Source organism: Pristiophorus japonicus, chromosome 15 (assembly GCF_044704955.1).
Source record: "Pristiophorus japonicus isolate sPriJap1 chromosome 15, sPriJap1.hap1, whole genome shotgun sequence".
Classification (NCBI taxonomy): Eukaryota; Metazoa; Chordata; class Chondrichthyes; family Pristiophoridae; genus Pristiophorus; species Pristiophorus japonicus.
In genome coordinates this window covers 177,367,487-177,394,569 of record NC_091991.1, presented here as the reverse complement: position 1 = coordinate 177,394,569, position 27,083 = coordinate 177,367,487, and the positions used below count along the sequence as shown (strand labels likewise).

The 27,083-nt window shown below is 43.7% G+C and overlaps 1 protein-coding gene across 1 annotated transcript in view; it reads left to right on the top strand.

Moving 5' to 3' along the window:
• mad1l1 (mitotic arrest deficient 1 like 1) overlaps positions 1-27,083 on the top strand; it is a 614,071-nt gene that overhangs the window by 326,809 nt on the left and 260,179 nt on the right. Inside the window, exon 12 of the mRNA XM_070856648.1 lies at positions 14,762-14,899. Coding sequence (XP_070712749.1) covers positions 14,762-14,899 — 138 coding nt within the window. The remainder of the gene's footprint in view (positions 1-14,761; positions 14,900-27,083) is intronic.

Sequence of the window (27,083 nt, the reverse complement as noted above, 5' to 3'; positions counted from 1 at the left end):
TGTATGCCACTTCCTTGGCTTTAATACTATCCCTGATTTCCCTTGATAGCCACGGTTGAACCACCTTCCCTTTTTTATTTTTATGCCAGACAGGAATGTACAATTGTTGTAGTTCATCCATGCGGTCTCTAAATGTCTGACATTGCCCATCCACAGTCAACCCCTTAAGTATCATTCGCCAATCTATCTGAGCCAATTCACGCCTCATACCTTCAAAGTTACCCTTCTTTAAGTTCTGGACCATGGTCTCTGAATTAACTGTTTCATTCTCCATCCTAATGCAGAATTCCACCATATTATGGTCACTCTTCCCCAAGAGGCCTCGCACAACGAGATTGCTAATTAATCCTCTCTCATTACACAACACCCAGTCTAAGATGGCCTCCCCCCTAGTTGGTTCCTTGACATATTGGTCTAGAAAACCATCCCTTATGCACTCCAGGAAATCCTCCTCCACCATATTGCTTCCAGTTTGGTTAGCCCAATCTATGTGCATATTAAAGTCACCCATTATAACTGCTGCACCTTTATTGCATGCACCCCTAATTTTCTGTTTGATGCCCTCCCCAACATCACTGCTACTGTTTGGAGGTCTGTACACAACTCCCACTAACGTTTTGGTGTTCTGCAGCTCTACCCATATAGATTCCACATCATCCAAGCTAATGTCCTTCCTAACTATTGCATTCATCACTCCTTAACCAGCAATGCTACCCCACCTCCTTTTCCTTTTATTCTATCCTTCCTGAATGTTGAATACCCCTGGATGTTGAGTTTCCAGCCCTGATCATCCTGGAGCCACGTCTCTGTAATCCCAATCCCATCATATTTGTTAACATCTATTTGCACAGTTAATTCATCCACCTTATTACGGATACTCCTTGCATTAAGACACAAAGCCTTCAGGCTTGTTTTTTTAACACCCTTTGTCCTTTTAGAATTTTGCTGTACAGTAGCCCTTTTTGTTCTTTGCCTTGGGTTTCTCTGCCCTCCACTTTTCCTCATCTCCTTTCTGTCTTTTGCTTTTGTCTCCTTTTTGTTTCCCTCTGTTTCCCTGCATTGGTTCCCATCACCCTGCCATATTAGTTTAACTCCTCCCCAACAGCATTAGCAAACACTCCCCCGAGGACATTGGTTCCGGTCCTGCCCAGGTGCAGACCATCCGGTTTGTGCTGGTCCCACCTCTGCCAGAACCGGTTCCAATGCCCCAGGAATTTGAGTCCCTCCCTGCTGCACCACTGCTCAAGCCACGTATTCATCTGCGCTATCCTACGATTCCTACTCTGACTATCACGTGGCACTGGTAGCAATCCCGAGATTAATACTTTTGAGGTCCTACTTTTTAATTTAGCTCCTAGCTCCTTAAATTCGTTTCGTAGGACCTCATCCTTTTTTTTTACCTATGTCTAGGGTCCTGAACTTAAAGGAAACTTCGATGGTATGAGGTGTGATTTGGCTAGGATAGACTGGCGAATTATACTTAAAGGGTTGACGGTGGATAAGCAATGGCAGACATTTAAATATCACATGGATGAATTACAACGATTGTACATCCCTGGCTGGCATAAAAATAAAACAGGAAAGGTGGCTCAACCGTGGCTAACCAGGGAAATTAGGGATAGTGTTAAATCTAAGGAAGAGGCATATAAATTGGCCAAAAAAAGCAGCAAACCTGAGGACTGGGAGAAATTTAGAATTCAGCAGAGGAGGACTAAGAGTTTAATTAGGAGGGGGAAAATAGAGTATGAGAGTAAGCTTGCAGGTAACATAAAAACTGACTGCAAAAGCTTCTATAGATATGTGAAGAGAAAAAGATTAGTGAAGAGTAATGTAGGTCCCTTGCAGTCAGAATTAGGTGAATTCATAATGGGGAACAACGAAATGGCAGACCAATTCAACAAATATTTTGGTTCTGTCTTCACTAAGGAAGACACAAATAACCTCCCAAGAATACTAGGGGACCGAGGGTCTAGCAAGAAGGAGGAACTGAAGGAAATCCTAATTAGCCAGGAAATGGTGTTAGGGAAACTGATGGGACTGAAGGCCAATAAATCCCCAGGGCCTGATAGTCTGCATCCCAGCGTACTTAAGGAAGTGACCCTAGAAATAGTAGATGCATTGGTGGTCATTTTCCAAAATTCCATGGACTCTGGATCAGTACCTATGGATTGTAACCCCACTTTTTAAAAAAGGAGGGAGAGAGAAAACAGGGAATTATAGACCGGTTAGCCTGACTTCAGTGGTGGGGAAAATGCTGGAATCAATTATTAAAGATGTAATAGCAGCACATTTGGAAAGCAGTAACAGGATCGGTCCAAGTCAGCATGGATTTATGAAAGGGAAATAATGCTTGACAAATCTTCAAGGTTTTTTTGAGGATGAAACTAGTAGAGTGGATAAGGGAGAACCAATGGATGTGGTGTATTTGGACTTTCAAAAGGCTTTTGACAAAGTCCCACACAAGAGATTGGTGTGCAAAATCAAAGCACATGGTATTGGGGTAATGTATTGACGTGGATAGAGAACTGGTTGGCAGACAGGAAGCAAAGAGTGGGACTAAAGGGGTTCTTTTCAGAATGGCAGGCAGTGACTAGTGGGGTGCCGCAAGGTTCAGTGCTGGGCCCCCAGCTATTTACAATATACATTAATGATTTGGATAAAGGAATTGAATGTAATATCTCCAAGTTTGCAGATGACACTAAGCTGGGGTGGCAGTGTGAGCAGTGAGGAGGATGCCAAGAGGCTGCAGGGTTACTTGGACAGGTTAGGTAATGGGCAAATGCATGGCAGATGCAGTATAATGTAAATAAATGTGAGGTTATTCATTTTGGTGGCCAAAACAGGAAGGCAGATTATCTGAATGGTGACAGATTAGTAAAAGGGGAGGTGCAACGAGACCTGGGTGTCATGGTACATCAGTCACTGAAGATAGGCATGCAGTTACAGCAGGCCGTAAAGAAAGCAAATGGCATGCTGGCCTTCATAGCGAGAGGATTTGAGTATGGGAGTAGGGAAGTCTTACTGCAGTTGTACAGGGCCTTGGTGAGACCACACCTTGAATATTGTGTACAGTTTTGGTCTCCTAATCTGAGGAAGGACGTTCTTGCTATTGAGGAAGTGCAGCGAAGATTCACCAGACTGATTCCCGGGATGGCAGAACTGACATATGAAGACAGACTGGATCGGCTAGGCTTATGCTCACTGGAATTTAAAAGAATGAGAATGGATCTCATAGAAACATATAAAATTATGACGGGACTGGACAGGTTAGATGCAGGGCGAATGTTCCCGATGTTGGGAAAGTCCAGAACCAGGGGTCACAGTCTAAGGATCAGGGGTAAGCCATATAGGACCGAGATGAGGAGAAAGGTTTTCACCCAGAGAGTCATGAACCTGTGGAATTCTCTGCCACAGAAAGTTGTTGAGTCCAGTTCGTTGGATATATTCAAGAGGGAGTTAATATTGCCTTTAGGGGATCGGGGTTATGGAGAGAAGGTGGGAGTGGGGTACTGAAGTTGCATGATCATATTGAATGGCGGTGCAGGCTCGAAGGGCCGAATGGCCTGCTCCTGCACCTATTTTCTATGTTTCCTCCCCTGCCTTTTCTCTGCTTTGGCACTTGCTTAAAACCTGTTACATCTCTAACTTTTTCCAATTCTGAAGAAAGGTCATTGACCTGAACCATTAACTCAGTTTCTCTCTCCACAAATGCTGATTGACCTACTGAGTGTTTCCAGCATTTTCAGTTTTTATTTCAGATTTCCAGCATCCGCAGTATTTTGTTTTTGTATTTATTATCTTTGTCCATCAATCAGTTACTTCAACCTATCACTATCTTGTAATATGATGAGATCTGATGACATCAGGATGATAGATGATAAACTTATGTTCTAATTTAGTGATCGGTATCCTTAAAAATTAAAATAAGCTGTTATAATTGATTTTCTGGCACACCAGCAATTGTTTGTGGGTCTGTACACCATACAGACCAGGTATGTCTTGGGTTTGGTTCCTGACCAGTATTGAGTTAGCTCATCTCAGGGTAGCAATGAGTATTGTCAGTATCCCGAGGCAACAGATGAAGGAATCTCGTCCTGTTTGGTGTCCAGTGACCACTGCTGGATGTGTGCCTTTCTGGGACAATTGTGTTGACCATTGCAGTTAAGTAGTCTGTCAACATCACTGACTAGGCTCATATGAAAAATTGTCACTTGGGTGAAGTCATAAAAAAAGAAATACTTGGATTTCTATAGCACCTTTCACGACCACCGGATGTCTCAAAGCGCTTTATAGTCAATTAAGTACTTTTGAAGTGTAGTCACTGTTGTAATGTGGGAAACGCGGCAGCCAATTTGCACACAGCAAGCTCCGACAAACAGCAATGTGATAATGACCAAATAATCTGTTTTTGTTATGTTGATTGAGGGATAAAAATTGGCAAAGCATTGCCTCAGCAATGCACTGGAGTGCCATGCTAGATTTTTTTGTACTCAAGTCCCTGCTCAAGTTGTGGGACTTGAATCCCCACAACCTTCTGGCTCAGAGGTGAGTGTGCTACCCACTGAGCCACAGCTGACACTACCATCGGAAATGAAAGGGAGAGCAAGGATAAAAATTGTGAAAACAAATGAGTGTCATCTTTCAATTATTTTCTTGCATTTTAAATAGTTTGAATCCACTTGACTAAATGATAAATGAAAAGATGTTTAAGTTTCTACAAAGACCACAGTAATTTACAGATACATTGTCCATTGTAATGTGATATTTTACTTCAATCCTCTCACCCCAAAAACGTAATAATGCACTGTTTGCTACGAGTGCAAATATTCTGTGTAATGCAGCACTCTTTGCTTTTCTCCCAAATGATTTTATTGAGTTGTACAAAAATATATATGGTTTCTCAGGTCATGATACAATACAGAATACATTATAGATTAAATGGTACTTGCAAATACAGATATTAATAGTCATCTTATGGTTAAACACTTCTAGTAAGGTAAAGAAAGGACTGCAGTGTGTAACAACAGCTTCTTGCTATTCAAGCTTGTAACTACTGCAACCCCTCCTCCTGACTGTCACTTAGCCCAACTGCTTCCCAGCCTGCTCTTCTGCCTGTACAGTCCAAGTGTTACTCAGCCCACTTGAGTACTGCCCAGCCCTCATCACCTCCAATTGTTCCAGACGTGCTTCCTGACTCTCTTGCGCAGTGAGAGAAAATCTCTAGGGTGCACCAAATTGAAAACTCAGTCCAAATTGTGACAGACTCCAAATTGTTTCTTTGAAACAGAGACAAATATTCTAAAGATTGCCCATGGTATCCATTAGCCATTGAAGCTCCTGATTGTTTGCATTCAGCAGTTTCCTTACCACCTTCATCATTCTTGTACTTGGTTTCTTCTGTTCCCTAGTAACTGTCCACTTCATTTCTACTTCTTTGAGTTCCTTTTGATTAATTTATTGTGCATCTCCCTACTATATTTATTTATTTACTGGCTCTTACCACGCGGAACTCCTCTTTCTCAGTATTGTCTCACCCCATTTTGCCTTGTTAATTTCTGTTATTTGCTGCTTTACTTTCATTTCCCAATTCCTTAAAAGGCAAAATTAAGTGACATGGTGGGCTAGACCATTGTCCTTTCATAGTGAAATTGACATGGACTATGGCCCAGAATGCTGGGGTGATATTCACCCTCTCTGTCAGCTGTGATGGTCCTATGAAATTTGAGTTATGGGTAGCCTCAGTCCAGTTCCTTGTGGACACACATTGGCAGTATACACATCCTCATCGTTCAACACAATTTGGCAGTTTCGCTCAACTGCTACAACAGGTCATAAGTACAAAAGCAATAGGAGCAGGAGTAGACCATTTGGCCCCTCGAGCCTGCTACGCCATTTAATAAGATCATGGCTGATCTGATCATGGACTCAGCTCCACTTCCCTGCCCGCTCCCCATAACCCTTTATTCCCTTATAGCTCAAAAATCTGTCTATCTCCGCCTTAAATTTATTCAATGTCCCAGCTTCCACAGCTCTCTGGGGCAGAGAATTCCACAGTTTTACAACTCACTGAGAGAAGAAATTCCTACTCATCTCAGTTTTAAATGGGCGACCCCTTATTCTAAGACTATGTCCCCTAGTTCTAGTTTCCCCTATGAGTGGAAATATCCTCTCTGCATCCACCTTGTCGAGCCCCTTCATTATCTTATATGTTTCGTTAAGATCACCTCTCATGCTGCTGAACTCCAACGAGTTGTGCAATGTCAGTTGTGCAAGAAATGGCAGTATGTTGGTGCAGTGTCAGTTGCTTTTTGGCTTGGGGAAATGCCTTGAGATATTTGCCTTGCATGTGATTCATGCAGCAATTGACATACGTGAGTGCTTGATGCAGACACTGTGTGGTAAAAGTGAAAAACTTTCAATATATGGTAATAACATCCCTTTTCTTGAGCACATAGACTAACTAAAGTACAGAGACAATTACCAAGGTATATTTCAAAGAAAATAATTTTTATTATACAACATAGGCATATTTGCAGCATAATGTTGGGTCCCATCAGGACTAATATTGTCTGATAGTAAATGAGTTAATCCATCGCCAGATAAAAAATATATTTTCAGGGCCTTGGAATGATACAGTAATGACTGCATCTATTGATGCACACTTCGGGGAAACAGATGATTCTACACTCCAGGTGGTCTATAATATCTAGAATCGTGAATTACAACTCTGACTTTAGTTCTTATCTTCTACATTAGTTAGCAGATGTGATCTTGTAGCATGAAGTGAAGTTGCTGATTTTGAAGAGCAGTGCCTTGCCACTTTGCTCGCTGCTGTTTTCATTTACGCCCACCACTGGTCTCCACGAGGTTCTAGGCAGAGGACAAGCTGCTGAATCTGGTGGCAGCTCATAAGACGGATAGAAAAAGTGGGATTGGGTAAGCCAAGTCAAGCAATTTATTTTTAACTGCAACTAACAGCAACATTTGGGTAACATTTGCTGTTAGCACAGTTTTAAAAGCCCCTAAAAAGAAATGGCCAGCTCTGATAATATTTGTAATAGTTTTCCGTCCTCTCTGGCTATTTTATATTGTGTCTTATACAATTCTCCAAGTGTGACTTTTGTTGTGTGCTGAAATAACTGAGCTTGATCAGTGCAACAGGTGGAGTTACTGCAGTTGGTCTCAGTAGGCCCAGGCTACTAAGTATCCTCTTCTGACTACTATCCAATGATTTCCCACTGGAACATTTGTTTGTGTTGACAAGAAGAGGACAGGATTCAACTCTGCTACGCTGCCCTGAATAGGCAAATAGCCTGTCAGTTTTCACTAGGCTCTCCTTTGAAGAATGTCTACCTGGGGCAAGTGCTGAGAGGCTGCCAACGTCTGAGGATCTGTATGGAGAAATTTGTTTCAAATTCTAAATGGAGGAAAAAGTTACTAGTTCTTCAAAATAACGTAGCTCGGATAATGCCTTCAGAGAAGACATGGTTCTTTAGTGGGGAAAGCTATTGAGATCTGTAACAAAACGTAAATGTATTCTTGAAAACATAATGTGCACAGGAAATCCTCCTTCTGTTTAAAAAAAATCTCCCTGAAGCACCAACATCAAATACACTATATGCCACTTCCATGTTTAATACATGACCTGCCAAGTTTGCTGTGGGCTTCTGAAATTCACCATTATGGAAGAATTAATGTGTGTATCCTGCATTATCCAAAACATGGGCGAGCACAGTAAGCCTGAAAAATCCATCTCTGCTCTTTTGGGTGGCATCGAAACACTGGCACAACATCGTGTCAAGGATTCAACCACTTTCCACATCAATGAAGGTTAACTAGTGATGTGGGATTAAACTCAAGCCTGGACCTCTCTGCTTAGAGGTCTTGCTTTCCGACTATTCTCCCTCAAGATAGTTTTCTTTTCGAGCAAGGAGTAGGTATATCCCGAAGGGACATTTGGAAGCCTCCCTAGCGATCAGCAAAGAAAGCAATTCAAAGGTGAGCCTGGCTTTTTACTGAGTCCACTACTGTGGAGAATTGTTAATCCACCTCTACTCTTTGTGCATGGTCTCTATTGGCACTATTTTTATTGGGAGCTACTCCCTCTAAGAGATCCAGAGGGTCCCTTGAGGGAGGCAAATCTAACTCCCTCCCCCTAACTATATGCTTGGAACCGTAGCATGGAGTGCATAACTGATTTAACTCCCTGAACAATATAATTGGAAACAGATCTCCACCAAGCAGATGCAGAGGAAGATGGTAATAAGTTGGCTGAAGATGTGTTGTTAGACCAAAGCTGTAAGTGCACAGATGGGGTTTAATACGAGAGTCACTGCATGTGCTGGCTCTTGAGATCTCTGATCCGAGAGTGGGAACCTTTTTTGGGGATTTCATTTAGACCACACCACACAGTTTTCCTACAATACAGTTTCAAGTAGCTAGTTGGTTTCAATTTAGCTCCAGGTCAGAATGAAATGCTGCAATGGCATAGGTCCAAATGCTGTATATGACAACTTGAAACACTACCTATCTAAAAGTCACAGATATTTTCATACATGTGTTTGGTCGGCCATTGGCCGGAACCGACTAAGCCTGGCTCTACTTCGTGGAGGTGCATATTATTTAGAGAATGAAGAAAGTGATTAATTGCTTTATTACCGAGATGTTGCCAGCAACTACTTGAAATTTCTAGGATTATTAAAAAAATGTGTCTATGCTTGGATTGTAACATCTAGTAGTTTAACTTATTGATTAAACCAGCATCATGATGTCTAAATCAATGCTGTGATGTAGCTGTGTGCAATAGTAATCTTTGTGGCTGATATGCATTGTATTATTTTTCTGTAGTACAATATCAAGGCTTTCAAAAATGACATGCATTGAATGCCCAAAGACTTCACCTCGGTTAAATATTAATACGTAAAAACCTGAGGGAAGGTTGCGGGGCTAATCACCTGAATGAAAAGTCTAAGGTTTGAAATGCAAAATGGAGAAACTTTCATTGTAGCCAGAGTTTGTCTTGAAAAGTATTATCAAGGGATGAACATCAGAGGTACAGTCCAACTCTAGCAACGTCAAAATGTCCTCAGCGGCTCAGTTTTTGACTCTGATGAGCAAATATTTACTTAGTTTAGCCAACACTGGTAGCAGGGTGTGGGGGATCTGAGAGTATGTGCTGACATGGAGGGCAATGTGGTAAACTGGAGTGTGTTGCTGGCATTGATGGAAATCTGAATTCTGGTGTTAGTAATTGGGTAATTGGTCCAGAAGAGGCGAGGGCCCAGGGGCAGCACGGGACAGCCCACACTGTGATATGTGTGCGCACTAGGTCCGTGCAGCAGAGCTAGTCTCCAGTCGTCTTGGTTAATCCTTGCTACTGGACCAAGACCTAGCTCTGTCAAGCCTGTGTGGTGGCTGGTGTGCAACGGCCACCACACGTTAAAAAAAAAATCCACGCACAGGCATCTTCCACCCTTCAAGATTTCGTTCAGGACCTGGAATTTTAGGTCCTTCATTGAAACACCTGTGAACTTCTTGACGTGGAAGCAAGTCATCCTCGATTCGAGGGACTGCCTATGATGAATTGGTAAGTCCTTTATGGCATAGAACACTTTTTCTAATTAAGATAAGAAATTTGAATCACTGCCTTGTTAATTGACTTTTTTAACAACCTGATTCCCCCCCTCTCTTCCCCCCCCCCCCGATTTTTCTTTTTATGCCTCATCTTGCAAACATAATTCCTCAAAATCTTCAGTCAGTTGAAGTAAACTGCTTCATGTGGAAATCTCAGTCTTTCCCTCCCCTTCCCCTCAATAAAATACATAGACAATTTAACAATGGTTAAACAGCTCCTTAATGGCTAGGTTCTTAAGGTGTGGAATTGTCTCGTGCAGATCAGTCAGCTCCTGGGTTCAATTCCTGGTTTGTGTGGAGTTGCTTGGTTCCGGCTGCAGTGGCAGTGCTTTTGAAAACGTTATACCACCGAGATAGGCAAGGTTTTAAAAAAAATAAATAAGCCAGTGTTCTTGCTCTTGAACATCATCTCATGATTCCTGCTGGAAATAATTTGCACAGAAATAGGGAAAAGACCGAATTGGAGTTGGTTCAGAGATCTAGTCTTTCTCTCCCCCCCCACCCTCCCCCCTCCCCCCGCCCCGCCCCGCCCCCCCGAGACATCTAATTTCCTCCTCCTCCTCCTCCCCCCAGCTCACCTGCGATCCGACGTCGGCAGTCGCTGGCCTCCGGACTGCTCTTCTTGGTGTGTGGGGGGTGGGTGGGCAGGGACGAACGCAGGACGGAGATCGATGGAAGAGCACGCGTGCGCAGAACTCGGGACCCAAAGAGTCCCGTGTCCCAGACAACTTGCCCTGCACTGCTAGAGCAGACTGTCCGTTGCACTCTGCTGACCAATGTTGCCAGCACTCCGCCTCAGCGGTACCGAGCGGTGAAGATTGACCGACCACCGCGAAACCGCCAAGAATTGGGCAGTCCACCACTTTTGGCCCCGTAACCTTTTCATTGCGAACTACCGACGGGACATCAGCCACCTCAATTTCTCTGCTCCCTTCACTCACTCTAACCTACCTCTCTCTGATCTTGCAGCACTCCACACTCTCAGATCCAACCCCAACACTGTCATTAAACCTGCTGACAAGGGTGGCGCTGTTTGGCGAACTGACCTCTACCTTGCAGAGGCTGATCGTCAACTCTCTGACACCTCCCCTTACCACTCCCTGGACCATGATCCCACTACCAAACTTCAAGCCATCATTTCCCAGACCGTAACTGACCTCATCTCCTCTGGAGATCTTTCCTCCACAGCCACCAACTTCATAGTTCACAACCCCGCACAGCCCACTTCTATCTCTTTCCCAAGATCCACAAACAGGACTGCTCTGGTATGCCTATCGTTTCAGCCGGTTCTTACCCCACGGAACTTATTTCTTTCTATCTCGACTCTATTTTCTCTCCCCTTGTCCACTCCCTTCCCACCTACATCTGCGACTCATCCGATGCCCTTCGCCACTTTAACAGTTTCCAGTTTCCCGGCCCCAACCTCTTCTTTTCACCATTAACGTCCAATCCCTCTACACTTCCATCCCCCACCAGGATGGCCTGAGGGCGCTCCGCTTCTTCCTCGAGCAGAGACCCAACCTGTCCCCATCCCCCACCCCCCTCCTCCGCCCGGCTGAACTTGTTCTCACATTGAACAACTTCTTCTTTAACTCCACTTACTTCCTCCAAATTAAAGGTGTTGCTATGGGAACCCGCATGGGTCCGAGCTATGCCTGCCTTTTTGTGGGATATGTTCAACATTCATTTTTTCCAGCCCTACTCAGGTCCCCTCCCTCACCTCTTTTCCCGGTACATTGATGACTGTCAATGCTATTTCCTGCTCTCATCCTGAACTAGAAAATTTCATTCACTTTGCATCCAATTTCTACCTTTTCCTCACCATCACATGGTCCATCTCTAAATCTTCCCTTCCCTTCCTTGACTTCTCTGTCTCCATTTTTGGGAATAGTCTATTGACAAACTTTCACAAAGCCCACTGACTCCCACAGTTACCTGGACTACATTTCCTCCCACCCCGCATCCTGTAAGGACTCCATTCCATTCTCCCAGTTTCTCCGTCTCCATCGCATCTATTCTGAAGATGCCACCTTCCACTCTAGTGCCTCTGATATGTCTTCCTTTTTCATCAACCGAGGATTCCCCTCCACCGTGGTTAATACCCTATATCCCGCACTTCTGCTCTCACCCCTTCCTCTCTCTCCGAGAACCACAACAGGGTTCCCCTCGTCCTCGCTTTTCACCACCAGCCTCCATGTTCAACAGATCCTCCTCTGCCATTTCTGCCACCTCCAGCGTGATCCCACCACCAATCACATCTTCCCCTCCCCGCCCCCATCAGCATTCCGAAGGGACCACTCCCTCCACAGCACCCTGGTCCACTCTGCAATCACCCCCAGCACCCCCTCCCCTTCCCACGGCCCCTTCTCATGGAAGTGCAGGAGATGCAACACCTGCCCTTTTACCTCCTCCCTTCCCATTGTTCAGGGCCCCAAATACTCCTTCCAGGTGAAACAGCAATTTGTACTTAGTAAACTGCATTCGCTGCTCACAATGTGGTCTCCTCTACATTGGGGAGACCAAATGCAGATTAGGTGACCGCTTTGCAGAGCACCTCAATTCAGTCCGTAAGTTCATTGACCCCGAGGTGCCGGTCGCCTGTCACTTTAATTTTCCGTTCCACTCCCACTCTGATCTCTCCATTCTCGGCCTCCTCCATTGTTTCAACGAAGCTCAACGCAAGCTCGAGGAACAGCACCTCATCTTTCATTTAGGCACTTTACAGCCTTCTGGACTCAACATTGAGTTCAACAATTTCAGACCATAAACTCTGCCCACATTTTTTTTCCCCCTTTCCTCTGTTTGTTTTTTACAAACACCCTTTTTTTTTCTTTCCCATGGCAGCTGGTGATGATTCTGCCAATTACATCCCATCTAGACTCGGCCTTTGTTTCTTAACTTGTTCCATTATCATCTCATTTTTGCCTATCATCCCTTTTGACTCTTAAATCTCTTCTGCCTTCCACCCTATCACAGACCTTCCCTTTTGTTCTTTCCTCTCCTCCCCCTTTCCCTGCCCTTGCACTTCCTTAAGAATCTGTTACATCTCGAACTTTTCCACTTCTGACAAAGGGTCACAGACCTGAAACGTCACAGATGCTGCCTGACCCGCTGAGATTTCCAGCATTTTCTGTTTTTATTTCAGATTCCAGCATCTGCAGTATTTTGTTTTTGTAATACCTGTACTTTATCTTGACTTCTGATCTGAAAATGGCATTGTAACTCAGCTGTCGGACCAAGCACAAATATCGATTATACCTGTACAACATGTACTTACAGTTATTTTCTTGTTGTTGACTATCGCTTGACAGTCTTGCAGTGATGATGCCCAGCATAGATAAACATCATGCATCAATTGCCTGTAGCATCTGACTGCCACTGGCCAAAACAAACAAAAAGCTGAATAAAACTGCTCTACCAATCCCACTGTATGTATTATTGAGAATAATGAAGATTTGGAATCAATTTCTGGGAGGTAATCTGATTTTGTGGTTCAGATAACACTTGTAAATTGCTGCAGTTTTGTTCTGGTGGTTTATTATATCATCTGAAGTCCCTTGATAAGATTACTACTTTGTAATCACCCCTAGGTATCCGATTATTCTGCATTCAACTTGTTGTCACTTAGTGCAGAATTGCTATCATGGACAATCATGCTGCATTACAAAGCATGTATAATCTGCGAAACATAGTGCGCTCATATCCTTAGGTTGATTGGGGAAACTCATTGAACACTTCCTTTCAATTTGAAGTGGAGGTGAGGCGATAACAGACCTCTGAGGAACAGGAGAAAACAGCTAGACACTGAGGAGGTTGATTTAGTTCAAATTAATTTGTATTTGCTAGCTTTCAACTCTCAAACAATTGTTTATAAATGATTTTGCTTTCCCCCCTTTCTGCCATTAATTGTCTCCATTTTGTAAAAAGAAAAAAAAAAGAAAGACTTGCATTTATATAGCACCTTGCACAACCTCAGGACATCCCAAAGCGCTTTGCAGCCAATGAAGTACTTTTGAAGTTTAGTTTGGGAAGCGCAGCAGTAAATTGTGCACAGCAAGCTCCAACAAACAGCACTGTGATAATGACCAGATAATCTGCTTTGGTGATGTTGGTTGAGGGATAAATGTTGTATGGGTAATGGGGCAGAAGGAGACTTGCTCTCAAACCCCCAGTAGAGCTGCTGTAAAGCTGTCTGCTACAAGTCGTATACGAGGGCAGCTGTGAATCACCGGATTTTTCTTTTTTTTTTTCTCCCTCCTTTTGAGAAAGCACCCAGCCTCCATATGGTTCAAGTGCAGTTCGGGAATCTCGGATGTAGACCACGTCCTGTTGATCCTTGATTGTCACATTGGAATTCCAGTCATTTGTACCACCGTTTCATTCTCTTTTGATGGATTTTAATATCAGGGTAGCTATAATGCTGTGACTGGTCTTAAAAAGATCCTATAGCTGGGTGCCCAAGGAAACAAAACAAGTAAATAAGGGAAAACTAATGTTGCACTGAGCAACGTTATAGATTTTCTCTGCGGCCTATTTAAATCAATGTTTATCAGCACCAGCGGAATATCAGATTTCAGACCAGGTCTCGAACAATAAACCTTATTCTTCACTGAGTTGTGGAAAATCTGAAAGATGGCAATAATGTCATGTATCCTACATGGCTACTGTTAGTACTATCACAAGGTGTGCCACCAGAGGGCACAGCAGTGGGAGACTTGTAGGTTACCTGTACAGGTGTGCCTGGCCTAGTATAAAAGGCAGGCCACCAGGTGTGATCCTCACTCTGGAGTTAGCAAATAAAGGACTAAGATCATTACAGTTCAAGTACAACACATTGCCTTGTGGAGTCATTATTAGAGCATCCAAGGACACAACAAATATAATCTAATGTTATCTGTTCCCATATGTGTAATTGCAAGGACTTTGAAGAAAGCTGATGTAAAGAAGCTGAACATTTGAGCTCCATTTATTTAAAAGATGCGACTTATTCTCCCAGGTTCTTTTGGATCACTTTAATAGTTGATGCCATTCTCTGCAGCCAAGCATTCCTGGTAATTGTTGGAGAGTTTAAGGAGGAAGAAAAGCAGAATTCTTAAATCTTCTAATCTCAACGTTTATTATTTTGTAGGCTCGTGATGGGATGAAAGGCATCTTGGATTCTTATGACAATGAATTGGTGGACAATTATTCGCCACAACTGAACCGGCGGGTCCATGAAGCGGAGGACATGGCTCAGGGACTACATGCCCATATTTCTGAGCTGCAGGTAAGCAAACTACTGGCTCCTCCATCGCGAATTGGACAACAGTTGGAATGGATGAGATTCCAGATCATTAGAATTTTGAGAAGTTTGGAATTTACTTGAAGGGTCATAGTCTTCATGAAAAAGTATTCATAAATGAAGAAGTGTATTCTGCATGGTCTCAAAATCTCCAAATTTTATCAAAGAAGATACCTGTACTCTTTCTGCAACCTCTTGTTTTTTTGTGTCGTAGAATCGTGCCAGTTCCCTCACCAGAGTTATCAATCCTAAAATCCCATTATCCTACTCGTTCCTTGTATTTTATGATGTCTTCCTTCAGGTGTTTACCTCTTTTAAAACTGATGGTCAAAAGCATTGTGACAGTATATTCCAGTGACCGTGCGCTTGATGAGTGCTGCCCCCAGGTCACTGACCCCATTCACACTGCCATAGAATATCAGTGTTTCGTCTGAGGAGCTTGATGAAAAATGTCTGTAACGAGGAGTTTTAAAGAATGAGATACTAACTCGGGATAACTTGAGAGATGCCAATAATTGTGCAGATGGCTCCTTTTATAACATAAGGGAATTATGGGGCAATTCAGCAGAATACAATTTTGTTTTAAGTGTTCCACAGGGTTTGGCTTGTTTAGGAATCATAACTTCTTAATCAGAACTTCAGAAGTATAAAGCATTTTAACTGGCCATTCTGTCAAAGCTAAAGTGCATTATAGATTGTTTTGTTTGCAGTGGTCTCTGCAATTATGTGTACATATGAGATACCTGTACTTTCAACAAAAACATCGACTGATAAAACTGAGATGATAGTTTCTGTGCAGAATCCAGTCAATTAATTCTTATCTTAAAGGTACGACTGAGTGAATACAATTTATAATGAACTTTCCATACTTTGAAGTTGCACTTGGAATATTTTAAGCATTTCAGAATTGATCCCAATTACTTGGCACATGATGCCTAATTAACATCCCACAGTGAGCTCCATTTCTCCTGTCAAACATCAGATAAGCTTAGATCAAAATATTTTCACTTAACAATGTTCTCTCATTCTCGCCCTCCCACCCCCAGAATAATCCTTAAGGCTTAATTGTACAGCAGTAGTACTGGACTACTTTGTCATCACGTTGCTGACTGTGCCATGAGACTATCTGCCAGTTAAGGCAATTATGCAAATTTATGCCAAATGTTAGCCTTCAATTTTCTGCTCCCAGTTTTAGAACAAGAACTACTTGCTTCATGAATTTTTCCGCTTGTTTTAAACAAGTCCTTTTGTAAAACCTACACCAGTTATTTAATCAGATCATTATTTACTTCTTTAGATATAAATCCGTGGCACTGAAATTAGTACAATACTTCAATTTCTATAACTTGGAAATATACCCTTTACCTTCTGCCGCCCCACATAATATTTCAGGAGCGGTAATTTGGGTGGCAGGAGATTGTTGCCAGGGATCCGTGGGAATGGTCCAGGCATTCAGGTAAGTGGATCAGGGAGGAACCGGCTACGGTCAGGGGGAGGGGGAAGGCGCGGGTTGGGGTTCTCCTGTCCTCCTGGTCCACAAGGAACACTAAAACAAAAATATTAGCTTGCCTTACTGGGCGTCTTCTGGCCATCGATCTGACTCCTGGCAGGTTTGGCCTGGCAGGGAAACGATCAGTGCTCCCCCTGCTCAGGCCTCTGGTTAAAATAGCAGACCGTGCCCCGATTTGAGCTTCGCAGCCCAATCTGCTATTTGAAGAGGACCCTGCTGACCTGGCTCAGTGTTTTGCCGCCTGCAATTTTAACTTGCAGGTGGTCGAAGAGTGGGTACAGCCCCCACTCCATTTTAACTGCTAGCCCCTCCTGGTTTCTGCCAGGTGGTGGAAGTTCAAATCGGAGCCAGTGTGTGACTCCGTCCTGCAGGGAGCCTTGCTCTGCTTCGCTCTGGAGTCAGATTCAACCTCTGAATCTGGATTTCGACTGTAACTTTCATCATTAGTGTCAATCAAAGAGATTTTATGCCTACACTAGTGGGGCAGTGTAAAACTCCACCACCTTAGATGGAAAAGGGCAGCAGGTGCATGGGAACCCCACCAACTCCAAGTTCCCTTCCAAGTCACACACCATCCCTACTTGGACATATATTGCCGTTCCTTCATCGTCACAGGGTCAAAATCTTGGAGCTCCCGACTTAACAACATTGTGAGAGCACCTTCACCACACGGATTGCAGTGGATCAAGAAGAAGGCTCACATTCTCAGGGCAATGAGGGATGGGCGATAAACACCAACCTTGCTAGTCAGGCCCATACCCCAAGAATGAATTTTTAAAAATCCTACTCTTAGATAATGAGCTGGATGGGCTGAATGTTTCCATATATCTTTAATATGAGAATGTGAATCATTTCTTTCTTTTTACATCTTTCTCTCTTCTCCCATCCCCACAAAGCTCACTGTGTTACTTGTGTCTCGAGACCAAGAGATCAGGCGACTTGCACCCAGGTTACCAAGATGATTGTCAACTTATCGCTAGAAGGTGTGTGACAGTGGTCTGACAGCTCCCTGTCTACTATTTCCTCTGTTCACTTGGAACTTCCTCACTGCAGCAGAGCTGGGATTGGTAGCTAGCAAAGTGGGGGAGGAGAAACACTCTCACATACAAGCAAGTGGTTATCCCAGTATGCTGTGCCACCTTGTCCCCTGCACTCTTATATGGTGCAGTGTGGTGCTGATAGTACAAGGTTCTGATGAAAGGTCATCGACCTGACACATTAACCCGATCTTCCTCTCTCCACAGATGCTGTCTGACCTGTTGAGTGTCTACAGCATTTTCTGATTTCTTTTTTGATGCAAGGTTTTGTACTGACATAGGGCTCAAATTTGGCCCACCCCTTTTTTTGGCGCACTTACCGGAGATGCGGCGCGTTTCTCCATTGATAAGTGCGCTGAAAAAAATCGCTCCCCACTTTGGCCGCTATCCGGCCTCTCCTCGGTCTTCGCGCAGCGAAGCCAGCGCCCTGCGCTGAAAACAGTGCTGGGACATCTGCACATGCGCAGTGGAGTGTTCGCGCATGTGCAGTAGCTCCTCGCCCCCAGCCTCTCTGTGTGCGTGCTGCAGCCGCTGTGTGTGTGGGACTCGATGCCCGCCCCTATCTCTGGCCGAGTGGCCTCCCGGTGCGATCGACCTCAGGTTTGAAATTTTATGCACTGTAGCTACTTTTGAACTTTCTTCATGGCTTGTCATTTTCCTGGACTTTTGGATTCTTTGAAAAAATTATGTAAAGATGTTTTGTCTCATGAATAGTGGTGACCATTTGTCAAGCCTATTCACCTGATGCTATTGTGAAAGAAGAACATAAGTGATGGACGAACACTGAGAGAATATCTTATTTATTGAAGTAGACTTTATTTAGATAATATGGGCCCAATTTTGGCCCAGCATAATCATTGCAAACAAATAGTTGTTTAAATTAGTTGTGAGATTAGGGCAATTTAATTCAACTATCTTTTACTTCTTTTATTTTTGTAGTTTAAGCTTCCATGAATGCTTCTGTTGTATAGTAAATTAATTTTGCGAAGTTTGTCATGTGATGTCCTGTATAGCTGTTTGATCCTATTCACATTCTTTAGTCAAGTCATTAGTACCTACCTACGCTGATTTCTTAACTCTCTGCAAGGATTTTCTGTACGGCCACATACGTTGGCCTAGAAACATAGACATAGAAACTTAGAAAATAGGTGCAGGAGTAGGCCATTCAGCCCTTCTAGCCTGCACTGCCATTCAATGAGTTCATGGCTGAACATGCAACTTCAGTACCCCATTCCTGCTTTCTCACCATACCCCTTGATTCCCCTAGTAGTAAGGACTTCATCTAACTCCTTTTTGAATATATTTAGTGAATTGGCCTCAACAACTTTCTGTGGTAGAGAATTCCACAGGTTCACCACTCTCTGGGTGAAGAAATTCCTCCTCATCTCGGTCCTAAATGGCTTCCCCCTTATCCTTAGACTGTGTCCCCTGGTTCTGGACTTCCCCAACATTGGGAACATTCTTCCTGCATCTAACCTGTCCAATCCCGTCAGAATTTTAAACGTTTCTATGAGGTCCCCTCTCATTCTTCTGAACTCCAGTGAATACAAGCCCAGTTGATCCAGTCTAAGTTAGTTTGGAGTAACTATTAGCTGTCCAAAGCGGCCTAAATGGCCAAAACGGGCGTAGGTGGCTGGTAACGCCCCCTTTTGAGAAAAATTTAACTAAACTAAAAAAATCGTAACTAACTCACTTACACTGGCGCAAATTAAATGTGCAAAATGGAGATTTTTAAGTTACTCCAGAAAAATCAAGTTGCTCCAAAAAAAACGGAGCAACTCCTGGCCAATTTTGAGCCCATAAAGTTGCCGAAAGTCCTCATAATTGAAGCTGATAGAGCAGAGTGTCAGACAGATCTGGAATTTGAGCTCGTGTCCTCTGAATTATGGAAGGAAGACTATCGGTATTATGCTGTATCTACTTCAAAATACTGTACATACAGTACATTTCTGAGGTCACAAATTGTTTCTACAGATGGAGGCTGAACATATGGCATTTAATGTGCCAACTTTATCAAACTTCCAATTAACTGATTGAGTGCACATATGGCACCGTTGAGACATAAATCACTTCAGCACAAATGTAGTGCAATTTTTACATTAACCTTCTCACCAGCCGAGAAGTATTATAGCGGATTGAATCCCAGCACAAGCTGAGAGGGGACAGACTATGGTGACTATAATGCAGATACTTAAATGTATTGGATTTCTGCATTCAAAATGAGATCCAGCACTCTTTCAATAAACAAATCTCATATCTCAACAGCTGAACTTTTTTTTGTTGTGTTGTCATTTCCCTCTCCTGAGGGTGGTGCTGCTAAGCCTGCCTGAGGTTCCTGGCCCAAGTGGCTGTTCCACAAATATGTGCCCAGACAGTAAAAGTTGATGGACTTATTCAACAGTGAGGGGGCATCATAGCTGAGCCCATCCCAATCTCATCTAACATCAAAACAGTCTCAGTTTTCTGCAGGAATCCCTGGAATTCATTAAAATTACAAAGAGGGTAGATGTCGAGAAGCTGTTTCCACTTATGGGGGAGACAAATACTAGGGGCCATAACTATAAGATTGTTACTAATAAATCATATGAGGAATTCAGGAGAAACCTCTTTATCCAGAGAGTGGTGAGAATGTGGAACTCGCTACCACATGGAATAGCTGAGGCGAATAGTATAGATGCATTTCAGGGGAAGCTAGATAAATACGAGGGAGAAAGGAATAGAAAGGTATATTGAAAGGGTCAGATGAAGAAGGGTGGGAGGAGGTTTGTGTGAAGCATAAACTGACATGGGCCGAATGGCCCGTTTCTGTACTGCAAACGCTATGTAAATCAATGTCCGGGATCAGATGCAGGAACCCTGGCTGATTATTTTGTTCCTTTTGCCTCGCCTAGGGACATTGAGGCTAATTGTGATAAGCCAAATACCACCTTGGCTGGTATCAGCTGACTTCGACACACACCAGAGACTGATGCTGACACTTTCCTCATCTGTATGGGTCAGCAGGTTCATCAGGCATTGCATTTACCCCAGATTAATCAAGAAATTCCCAACATAGAAATCGGATTTTTTTTCAATAATAAAAAGGTTGGATAAGGTGAGTAAATCCCCCAAATCGATTTCTTATCTTCATTTTGTATCACTGTCTGAACAAACTTTTAAAAAATTTTTCACAAGATTGCAGTTCTACCTCTCCAAGGTTAATGTGGTACAATGTGATAAATAGTAAGTGTTGAGTAAATGAGAATACATTTATGGCCCGGGGGTACTTCAGAGCATTAACCGCGTGAGTTTAGTTGAGACGAGACAGGAGGCTGATTACCGCATTATAACACAGCTTGAATGTGAAGTGCCACTGGGGCAGTATATTAGCTAAAACCATACCATTCAATAAATGCAGAAATATTCCATTTTAGGTTGCAGCAATGTAAGTTTCATTCTTAAATCTGGCATGAGTTGATTCCTGTCACACACGTTCCTATGAAAAGGTCACAGCAACAAAATCAGCGAGTCTCTGCGTGAATATAACACTAAAAGTTCCTTTGCCCCTATATTAAAGAAAGACTTGCATTTCTATAGCGACTTTCACGACCTTAGGATGTCCCAAAGTGCTTTACAGCCAATTGAGTACTTTTTGAACTTTAGTCGTAATTGTAATGTAGGAAATACGCACAGCAAGCTCCCACAGCCAGCAATGACCAGATAATGTGTTTTATAGGTGTTGAATATGGGCTAAATATTAGCCAGGACACGGATTAATCCCCTGCTCTTCTTCGAATAGTGCCGTCATATCTTTTGGGTTCGCCTGAGAGGCAGGTGGGGCTTCGGTTTAACATCTGAAAGACGGTTGCGATGTGGATTTTCTTTTGAGTTGTAGTGACTGGTTCCCACTTTGTGGATTTACACTGTTGCTGAGCAATATAAATGAGCAAGTTCCCAGATATAATGCCCAATTTTTGCTGAGTTAGCTGTTCGCAGCCAGGAGGTGGTCGGGTTTCTGCAGTTAGTCTCAGTGCTTCTGGGTCAGGGAGTGGATAATCAGCCAGGTTTCCCACTGCCGATCATTTCCAGTAACCTTTGCCAGAAGTGGAGATGTGCAGTCCCAGCAGCACAATAGTTGTTGAAGCTCACACGTGAATAATGACCACTTTGGAAGATACTGGAGCAGAAACCTTGTCTGTGGAACTGTATTTTAGCCAGGAGTCCGTGCTTTCAGGAGAGGAAAACTGCAAAGAAGCTTGTAATTGACTGGTTGACATGCAGCACCAAATATAATGACTATGGTTTGATATTACCGATGAGGTAAGGAGGGAATTGGGAAAGGAGAGCTTTCTTCAGTTAAGTACTTTGGGCTTGAAACAGCTCAAACCTTTACGTCGAGCTTATACTGCAGAATTGCTTCTACTTGAAATGTGCTGGCACTCCTGGTTCAGTAGCATCAAAAACCCCATAACAACTTACATTTTTATGGCGTCTTTAACATGGCAAAACGTTCCAAGGCACTTTACAGGAGTGATTATCAAATTGATACCGAACCACATGAGATATTAGGGCCGTCTAAAAAGTTTGGTCAAGCAGATAGGTTTTAAGGAGGAATTTGAGGCAGAGAGGTTTAAGGAGGAAATTCCAGAGCTTTGGGCCCAGGCACCTGAAAGCACGGTTACCAATGGTGGAGCGATGAAAATTGGGGATTTGCAAAAGGCCAGAACTAGGTGAGTGCCGAGATCTTTGGCGGGGGGCGGGGGGTGGGAGGCGGGGGGCAGTTGTGGGACTGGATGATGATACAGAAATAGGGAGGGGTGAGGCCATGGAGGGATTTGAAAATAAGGATGAGAATTTTAAAATCTAGGCGTTGTTTAACCGGGAGCTGATGTAGGTCAGCGAGCACAGGTGATGGGTGAACGGGACTTGGTGCGAGTTTGAACACGGGCAGCAGAGTTATGGATGAACTCAAGTTTATTAGGGTGAAAGATGGGAGGCCGGCCAAGAGAGCATTTAAATATTTGAGTCTAGAAGTAAAGAAGGGCATGGACAAGTGGGTGTCTGAAAGTCACAATTACAGGCTCTGTTTCTGCAAAAAATGCATTTCTGGCTGGTATTAATGTACTGAGCAAGAAGCCTGCTGATGGTCAGATAACATTAGGCTCCGTTGCCTCCAGGAGCTTTGGGAACTCATCTCTTGATGGAGATAGCAATGTCACATCAATTACATTGCACCCGCCACCACTGAAGTCAGACTGCTGCTAATGGCAGTTCTGTAGAGAAGATGCAGCATTAGATTATTGAGGTTTGTCCTTTGTATTCTGAACAATTCAGATGTAACATTTGCTAAATCCCGCATAATTTAATGCTAACTAGTATAACATGCTAAAATCAAGGCTTTGTGGTGAACAGGTATGCTTTGTATGTTACTCTTATTTATAAACTGCACAGCACCACAATTTAGTCTAAAATAAACACAGAAAATGCTGGAATACCCTGCTGAAATACTCTGCAGGTCAGGCAGCATCTGTGGAGGGAGAAACAGAGTTAACGTTTCAGGTCAATTTAGTCAGAACCTTAATTTAGTCATCAGGTTGCAATATTTGTACTTCTTCCTTGACTTGATAACTGTGACTGATGTGGTTTGGACACAGTCACAAAATGGGCCAATCACTAGACACAGAGGAACGTTCAGAACAAAATTCCTGCTTTCTACAGAAACTTTTAAAGTAGAGACATACCTGGGCATCATTTGTTTTGCAGAATGTTGAATGAGGAGTCACCGTGAGCTGTTCTCGTGTATTTTAGCGACTGGTTTTAGATGGTGCACCCTGACGACTACATGTGCGGGAAGTGTGTCCACCTCCAGCTCCTGACGGTCCGCGTTGCGGAATTGGAGCTGAGGGTGGATTTACTCTGGAGCATCCACGATGCTGAGAATGACGTGAGTAGCACGTGTAGTGAGTTGGTCTTACCGCAGGGAAAGGGTCCACAGCCAGATAGGGAATGGAAGACCAGCAGGAAGAGTAGTGCAAGGAAGGTAGTGCAGGGGTCCCCTGTGGTCATCCCCCTGCAAAACAGATACACCGCTTTGGGTACTGTTGAGGGGAATGACTCATCAGGGGAGGGCAGCAGCAGCCAAGTTCATGGCACCGTGGCTGGCTCTGCTGCACAGGAGGGCAAGAAAAAGAGTGGGAGAGCGATAGTGATAGGGGATTCAATTGTGAGGGGAATAGATAGGCGTTTCTGCGGCCGCAACCGAGACTCCAGGATGGTATGTTGCCTCCCTGGTGCAAGGGTCAAGGATGTCTCGGAGCGGGTGCAGGACATTCTGAAATGGGAGGGAGAACAGCCAGTTGTCGTGGTGCACATTGGTACCAACGACATAGGTAAAAAAAGGGATGAGGTCCTACGAAACGAATTTAAGGAGCTAGGAGCTAAATTAAAAAGTAGGACCTCAAAAATAGTAATCTCGGGATTGCTACCAGTGCCACGTGATAGTCAGAGTAGGAATCGCAGGATAGCGCAGATGAATACGTGGCTTGAGCAGTGGTGCAGCAGGGAGGGATTCAAATTCCTGGGGCATTGGAACTGGTTCTGGGGGAGGTGGGACCAGTACAAACCGGACGGTCTGCACCTGGGCAGGACCGGAACCAATGTCCTAGGGGGAGTGTTTGCTAGTGCTGTTGGGGAGGATTTAAACTAATATGGCAGGGGGATGGGAACCAATGCAGGGAGACAGAGGGAAACAAAAAGGAGACAAAAGCAAAAGACAGAAAGGAGATGAGGAAAAGTGGAGGGCAGAGAAACCCAAGGCAAAGAACAAAAAGGGCCACTGTACAGCAAAATTCTAAAAGGACAAAGGGTGTTAATAAAACAAGCCTGAAGGCTTTGTGTCTTAATGCAAGGAGTATCCGCAATAAGGTGGATGAATTAATTGTGCAAATAGATGTTAACAAATATGATGTGATTGGGATTACGGAGACGTGGCTCCAGGATGATCAGGGCTGGGAACTCAACATTCAGGGGTATTCAACATTCAGGAAGGATAGAATAAAAGGAAAAGGAGGTGGGGTAGCATTGCTGGTTAAAGAGGAGATTAATGCAATAGTTAGGAAAGACATTAGCTTGGATGATGTGGAATCTATATGGGTAGAGCTGCAGAACACCAAAGGGCAAAAAACGTTAGTAGGAGTTGTGTACAGACCTCCAAACAGTAATAGGGATGTTGGGGAGGGCATCAAACAGGAAATTAGGGGTGCATGCAATAAAGGTGTAGCAGTTATAATGGGTGACTTTAATATGCACATAGATTGGGCTAGCCAAACTGGAAGCAATACGATGGAGGAGGATTTCCTGGAGTGCATAAGGGATGGTTTTCTAGACCAATATGTTGAGGAACCAACAAGGGGGGAGGCCATCGTAGACTGGGTGTTGTGTAATGAGAGAGGATTAATTAGCAATCTCATTGTGCGAGGCCCCTTGGGGAAGAGTGACCATAATATGGTGGAATTCTGCATTAGGATGGAGAATGAAACAGTAATTTCAGAGACCATGGTCCAGAACTTAAAGAAGGGTAACTTTGAAGGTATGAGGCGTGAATTGGCTAGGATATATTGGCGAATGATACTTAGGGGGTTGACTGTGGATGGGCAATGGCAGACATTTAGAGAGCGCATGGATGAATTACAACAATTGTACATTCCTGTCTGGCGTAAAAATAAAAAAGGGAAGGTGGCTCAACCGTGGCTATCTAGGGAAATCAGGGATAGTATTAAAGCCAAGGAAGTGGCATACAAATTGGCCAGAAATAGCAGCGAACCTGGGGACTGGGAGAAATTTAGAACTCAGCAGAGGAGGACAAAGGGTTTGATTAGGGCAGGGAAAATGGAGTACGAGAAGAAGCTTGCAGGGAACATTAAGGCGGATTGCAAAAGTTTCTATAGGTATGTAAAGAGAAAAAGGTTGGTGAAGACAAACGTAGGTCCCCTGCAGTCAGAATCAGGGGAAGTCATAACGGGGAACAAAGAAATGGCAGACCAATTGAACAAGTACTTTGGTTCGGTATTCACTAAGGAGGATACAAACAACCTTCCGGATATAAAAGGGGTCAGAGGGTCTAGTAAGGAGGGGGAACTGAGGGAAATCTTTATTAGTCGGGAAATTGTGTTGGGGAAATTGATGGGATTGAAGGCCGATAAATCCCCAGGGCCTGATGGACTGCATCCTAGAGTACTTAAGGAGGTGGCCTTGGAAATAGCGGATGCATTGACAGTCATTTTCCAACATTCCATTGACTCTGGATCAGTTCCTATGGAGTGGAGGGTAGCCAATGTAACCACACTTTTTAAAAAAGGAGGGAGAGAGAAAACAGGGAATTATAGACCGGTCAGCCTGACCTCAGTCGTGGGTAAAATGATGGAATCAATTATTAAGGATGTCATAGCAGTGCATCTGGAAAATGGTGACATGATAGGTCCAAGTCAGCATGGATTTGTGAAAGGGAAATCATGCTTGACAAATCTTCTGGAATTTTTTGAGGATGTTTCCAGTAAAGTGGACAAAGGAGAACCAGTTAATGTGGTATATTTGGACTTTCAGAAGGCTTTCGACAAGGTCCCACACAAGAGATTAATGTGCAAAGTTAAAGCACATGGGATTGGGGGTAGTGTGCTGACGTGGATTGAGAACTGGTTGTCAGACAGGAAGCAAAGAGTAGGAGTAAACGGGTACTTTTCAGAATGGCAGGCAGTGACTAGTGGAGTGCCGCAAGGTTCTGTGCTGGGGCCCCAGCTGTTTACATTGTACATTAATGATTTAGACGAGGGGATTAAATGCAGTATCTCCAAATTTGCGGATGATACTAAGTTGGGTGGCAGTGTGAGCTGCGAGGAGGATGCTATTAGGCTGCAGAGTGACTTGGATAGGTTAGGTGAGTGGGCAAATGCATGGCAGATGAAGTATAATGTGGATAAATGTGAGGTTATCCACTTTGGTGGTAAAAACAGAGAGACAGACTATTATCTGAATGGTGACAGATTAGGAAAAGGGAAGGTGCAACGAGACCTGGGTGTCATGGTACATCAGTCATTGAAGGTACAGCAGGCGGTTAAGAAAGCAAATGGCATGTTGGCCTTCATAGCGAGGGGATTTGAATACAGGGGCAGGGAGGTGTTGCTACAGTTGTACAGGGCCTTGGTGAGGCCACACCTGGAGTATTGTGTACAGTTTTGGTCTCCTAACTTGAGGAAGGACATTCTTGCTATTGAGGGAGTGCAGCGAAGGTTCACCAGACTGATTCCCGGGATGGCGGGACTGACCTATCAAGAAAGATTGGATCAACTGGGCTTGTATTCACTGGAGTTCAGAAGAATGAGAGGGGACCTCATAGAAACTTTTAAAATTCTGACGGGTTTAGACAGGTTAGATGCAGAAAGAATGTTCCCAATGTTGGGGAAGTCCAGAACCAGGGGTCACAGTCTGAGGATAAGGGGTAAGCCATTTAGGACCGAGATGAGGAGAAACTTCTTCACCCAGAGAGTGGTGAACCTGTGGAATTCTCTACCACAGAAAGTAGTTGAGGCCAATTCACTAAATATATTCAAAAGGGAGTTAGATGAAGTCCTTACTACTCGGGGGATCA